A 5,790-nucleotide genomic window follows, 5' to 3' on the forward strand; every position below is an offset into this window, starting at 1 on the left:
TAATTTTTTTCCCGGAGGACAGCCGCGAAGGTGGGAAGTAACCTTAACTGCCAGAAGTTCGAGTGCAAAACAACAAAGTAGCAAGCGCTAGCATACACAGTGAGCTAGCATACACCATCAGTACACGGTGAAAAACGAAAGATTCGCGTCAGGGGAATTATTACTTCATTATGTTTTTTTTTTTCCAAGCAGCAGATCTCTTACTTTTGACGGCTCACGTAGCCTTTTGCAACGATTAACGCTCTGACGACTGACACCATTTGAAAAAGATTCCCTAATTCTGACTCGAGTACTATTTATCCACTATCCCTTCGCTCTTCCTATCGACTGAAACTTGTGAAACGTCACTGAAAACGAGTGGATATAACGCTTAAGGAGTAGTCTTTATGATGATCATGCATCACTATAATTTGCGCTCCAAACAACACTCCTATGTATAACCATAATTAGTAGACTATGGTATAACTCTAGAGATTTTCAGTAAAACAGATTAGAGACAAAATACAAAGCCAAATTCGTGTATTTCTTGATCCTCAAGAAATAATGGTCATGTTTGGGTCTGTGTAGTGACTCTAATTTTTTCAAAGAATTGCCCTGGAGCAACACAAAAAGTGGTTTTTGTTTTGGCTTTCGTAGTGAAAGGCAGATCGTTTGATCGGAAGAACTAAGTCCTTCTTGTTCGTATATTAGATCCTAGTAAAAGTGTTTTAGCGCGTTTTCTGATAACAGGTGTTTGATCGTCTAACATCAGTTCGTGGTACCTTCTGGTAAACGTGGTCCCACCCACCAGCTTTTTCCCCATGTATACGGTCCAATCATAAAAAAGGCTAACTCTAAGGTCACGGTAGAAGCAAGATCAAAATGAATTCCAGCAATAAATAAAGCACTTTTTAACCCTATCCCAATCCAAGCACAGCAAAAAAAAAACACAGGCTATGCATAAAAGTTATAATGAGGATTTGGTTTTGTTTCAAGGCACTTCTTTCCTTTTTTTTTCAAAGTAAATAAGTTGTATCCCTGAGTCCAAATCAGGAGCACTACGTGGTTCAGAATATCTTAAATTTAAAAAAATATAGGAGTACAATTAGTTCAAATCTCCTAAAGAGGAAGGTATCTTTGATCAAATGATGGATCATGTAACCCTCTAAGAAGTCGACCTGAATCTACTTTTTTATCTATTTGCACCCCAGTCGAGAGAGTCATGCCTAAGTGCACTTAAGAATCAATGCTGATAAAAAAAACTGCCGATAGTCTAAGCAAACGAACTATTTTAATAACTATGTCTAGTAGTTCATGATGTCCGTCGGCGTGACAATGCCCATTTTAGAAGTGGTTAACAAAATTGCTAATTATTGTCAGACAAACTTCAAGCCCGACCGCTATATGTTTCTTAAAGTTATTCCACCTTGAGGCGATTTCACGATTTAATGACACGTATCTTGATCCATTTTCATAGGAATTTGCACAATTTGGTGTGGAAAACGACAGAGCAATAAGCGGCGTCATAATCGGCGAAAACGTGAGTTTGGTTTATCTTTCTTATTAGAATGCAGTGATAGATAACCTTTATTCATACACGATATTATTTTAAGCTACAAGCTTGGGGGGTCGTGTAAAGAAAAAGGAAAATTACACGTTATGTAAAAATAACTTGAGTAAAAAAATTGACAATGATATATATTTTACTTCTAGGTAAAAACAAAATCGGTATGTGTAAAGTGAGCAGTAGAAGCGGAAAGTAGGTCAAATTTGAATTCTTTAAAGTATTCACTGGTGAGTAGGTGTTTTTTTCAGAGTATTGATTGAGCGTCCAACTTCTTGTTCATTGTGGCAAACAAAGTTCCATAACACAGCGCCGCGATATTCAAGTGAATCTTTCATGTGTCTTGTTTGGAATCTGGGTTCTGTTGAAAAGTCGTGTCCCATAAGAGAGTAACCATTTGATGGACTTAACTGTCGTTTTTAGACAGGGATCGGCTTTCGTATTGGTGCACGGAGTTATTTCACGCTAGATTTTGTTAAGGCTATCGGCTGACATTGTTATTTGGCAGAAACGTTTTTTGAGCCAACGTGGAAGGTTGATTCTATGTTGAGTAGCCTGCTGCCGCAAGTAAACAAGCATTCTTAAAATAACAACGGGGCACTTCTTCAAACCTTTGCATTCATTATTCAAGATATTCCAAATTTGATGAAAGACTTATAAATTTTCTAGGAACGCGTTTACGATTTACGATTAAAAGTGTTGCATAACTATTATGTTTACTTATTGTATAGTGACAAATATAGCTGGTTTGCTACAGAGCATCGGCAACTTTTGAAAAATCGAGAAAACGTTTTTAAGTTAACTAAGGCTTAAACCACGCTAGAGTATGCAAATAGCAGATAAAAATAATCAACTTCCTCTGAAATGCTCTCCTATTGAATACCCCATTGGGTATGGTGCTGTAGAAACGTACATTTCTACAATAAGTATTATCAATAATATTATAATTGCCTCTGTGAATCTTTCATTTTGATCCATCAGTTTGTCAGCCAGTCATTTTAAAGGGATAGCACGGTCAAGGAAAAGTTCTGAATCAGCTCAATCAAAAGACTTTTTCCTCAGGAGTTCGAAAATAACCGCAATTTTGTCCAGTTTACCTTGCATTAGCGACAGGAGTGTTTTGAAGTTGCCCGTATTTACAACTTTCGTGGTAAAAGCTTAAAGCAAAAATTTCATTCTTAGCAATTTACTTCTACCTTTTTGTCTGCATTCATTTTGGAAACTAAATGTTTCTAATCGATTTTTTTGGTGTTCACGCTCACGAAAAATGATCTTTAGGTCTATCATTCCTAACTTGTTGCATGCCAACTGGGGCTGTTCTTTAGGTCCAAATGTTCAGTTTTACACCGAAGTTGGCATCCTGAAGCTGCAAACATAATTCGTTTCATTCCGAAGTAGCAGTGTGGGCTAAAGTTCAGAATACCCGGCCACATTATTTCCATGTCATTGAATAAGAATAGCGTCTATTGTGTTATGCCTCATTCTTCAAAGCCTCCCAACATATGTAAAAGATGTGGACGGGTATTCTGAAGTTGCTCCGCAGTGTGAAATAAATCCGTCGCGGGAACTACGGTCGTCCTTGTTAAAAGTGCGACCAGCATCTAGTTTCATACTCAAGTCTTAAGAATGAAAAAAATGATTAGTTGCTCTTGACTGTTTGTGACGAATCCGCGCCACAAAGGTGGGCGCCCTCCAACAGACACAAAACAAGAAACGTAAACAATCCCGAGAAGACACGCCACAAAACAGTTAAACGTAGGCCTAGAAATATTTATTTCTCTAATTAAGACAATATGGTAATTAACAATTACAAACGACAAAAAAAAAAAAAATTAACTAAATTATTTACTCTAATTACAATAATACGATAAACTGCTAAATTATTTACCTAAGTTACTTTACAAGAATTTACAAGAACGTAATGATTTAAAACTAGAATGCGCTAACTATATTTACAAGAGTATTATCAAGATAAAAAGGTAGGGTTTTCTTTTTTCAGTTCAGTTCGGTTAGGTTTCAACTTACGCCCACGTCCGTGTTCTTGTCTCGTCCACAACTCACCACGCTCCACCAACAAACGATGCCCTGCCAAACCAAACTCCCGTTTCTCTAACCAGGTTCCTGTCTCACCAGTTCTCAACTTTGCTCGTTTCAGATACAATGAAATATATGAAGTTCATATATTTTGAACTGCGGTATTAGATACGTATGATGCACGATCCTCGCAGTAGATAGCGCTATTTAAGCAATAGCGAAAATCAGACCTGAAAAAAATCAGGCCTGTACGGGATTCGAACCACTGACCTCTGCGATACTAGTGCAGCGCTCTACCAATTGAGCTAACAAGCCAACTGGGAGCAGGCCGTTAAGTTGATTCGTAATAAACCCGTGAAAGTGATAAATCATATACAATGAAATATATGAAGTTCATATATTTTAAACTGCGGTATTAGATACGTATGATGGTCTGATTTTCGCTATTGCTTAAATAGCGCTATCTACTGCGAGGATCGTGCATCATACGTATTTGCTCGTTTCCTTCGTTTCAACTTTGCTCGTCTCCTTCGTTTCCACTTTGAAAGTTTCCTTCGTTTCAACTTTGAAAGTTTCCTTCGTTTCAACTTTGCTTCGTCTTCTGAAAACTTTGCCGTTTTCAACTTTTTACTTCTCGTAACTTGGCTCGCTCAGACTTGTTGTTGAATCAGTTACTATCTCTTCTTCCTTTAGCTCACAGTCTGGTAGATTCTTCGTACACCCGTTCCCTAGAAAAGGATTTTCTACCGTGAAGTGGAACGATTTTCCTGAATGAATTTGTCAGAAATGATATTGTGCCGAATCTCCGTTACCTCAAATATTTCCACACTCTTCGCTCGTAACTCACAAACCTTCACCTCACTTCTTCGTAACCGTGCCCAATTCCTTCATTATATACGGGCTCGTCAAAATACGGCACAACTCGTAAAGATACTCAGCGATACTACACAGCAAAACGTCTAATAAGATATATATATTCCATGGTATACGATTAAAGTATTGCATAACTAGTGGGTTTGCTTCAGAGTATCGGGAACTTTTTGACAATTATTCGAGAAAACGTTTTTAAATGAGCTAAGGCGTAAACCACGCTAGAGTATGCAAATAGCAGATAGAAATAATCAACTTCCCTTTGAAATGCTTTCCTACTGAAATTGTCGAGCATCACGGAAAACCATTGGGTATGGCGCTCCAGAAACGTACATTACTACAATTAGTATTATTAAATTTGTTATAATTGCCTCTGGGAATCTTTTATTTTGATCCTTGTTTTTATTTTTTAGTGTTGCACGATGATTGACGCGTCTCGCACCGGTTTGGTAATGTTCGGTTTGGGTCGTACAGGTCAAATTCATGCAACCAACCTCGTAAGAAACCCAAGAGCTAGCTTGAAATGGATCGTGGAAATTGACGAAGACAAAGCTAGGAAATTTGCTGCCGCAAATTTCACGGATACACAGGTCATTCCGCCATCGGAAATGGAGAAAGCGTTACTTGATCCAACTGTTGATGCTGCAGTGATAACCACTCCTACTGCTCTGCACGAAGAGACCATCTTGCGCTGCTTACAGGCGGGAAAAGCGGTCTTCTGTGAGAAGCCGATTGCAAGCGCTGCGGAAGCCATAGGTAAGAGTCCCACTAACATGTTATTTTTAACAAGATTTTATAGATCACTGAATGGATAGGAAGACTTTTCGAATTTTAAGTTAGTGGCACTCAAAGTGAAAATTCCGGCTGTGTTTTTCACATCAGACCACTGCACTGGCATTCCGTTGTGTGAACGAAAGGGTCATGACGCGTGCTCCTTTTTGTGTATTTGTTTTTCACACGGCTATTTTCTATCCACGGGATAATGGGAAATTGTGCTTCTTTATTTTTAAAAGATCATGTAAAAGAACAAGCAGGCTCCTAATGAGCTGCTAAGAACCACCGCATATCTCAGTAATGGTTGTCACATAGTATAAGTTTACTCTTCCCGTTGCTTGATCAGAAAAGAGTATTATTGGTGGTGATTGGCATAGATAAGTCACTAATGTCTGACTGTTGTGTCGGTTGAGTTCCTTCCTTGAGTTCCTCCCTCTCAATTAAACAAGTTTAAAACGGACTAGTCAGAAGAGTACAGTATCTAACCGATGGACTGACCAACTAGCTGTTGAGCTAACTGTTGACTGACTGACTGACTGACTGACTAACTGACTGACTGACTGACTGAC

The 5,790-nt window shown here is 38.4% G+C and overlaps 1 protein-coding gene across 1 annotated transcript in view; it reads left to right on the top strand.

Annotated features, from left to right (window-relative positions):
• The first annotated feature begins 1,324 nt into the window (after nucleotides 1–1,324).
• Nucleotides 1,325–5,790, top strand: part of LOC148743287 (uncharacterized) — a 5,629-nt gene continuing 1,163 nt past the window's right edge. Inside the window, exons 1-3 of the mRNA XM_088725529.1 lie at nucleotides 1,325–1,519; nucleotides 1,693–1,773; nucleotides 4,861–5,203. Of these exons, the coding sequence (XP_088581655.1) occupies nucleotides 4,870–5,203 (334 nt within the window). The 5' untranslated portion in view covers nucleotides 1,325–1,519; nucleotides 1,693–1,773; nucleotides 4,861–4,869. The remainder of the gene's footprint in view (nucleotides 1,520–1,692; nucleotides 1,774–4,860; nucleotides 5,204–5,790) is intronic.

Source organism: Stylophora pistillata, chromosome 1 (genome assembly GCF_964205215.1).
Source record: "Stylophora pistillata chromosome 1, jaStyPist1.2, whole genome shotgun sequence".
Lineage (NCBI taxonomy): Eukaryota > Metazoa > Cnidaria > Anthozoa > Scleractinia > Pocilloporidae > Stylophora > Stylophora pistillata.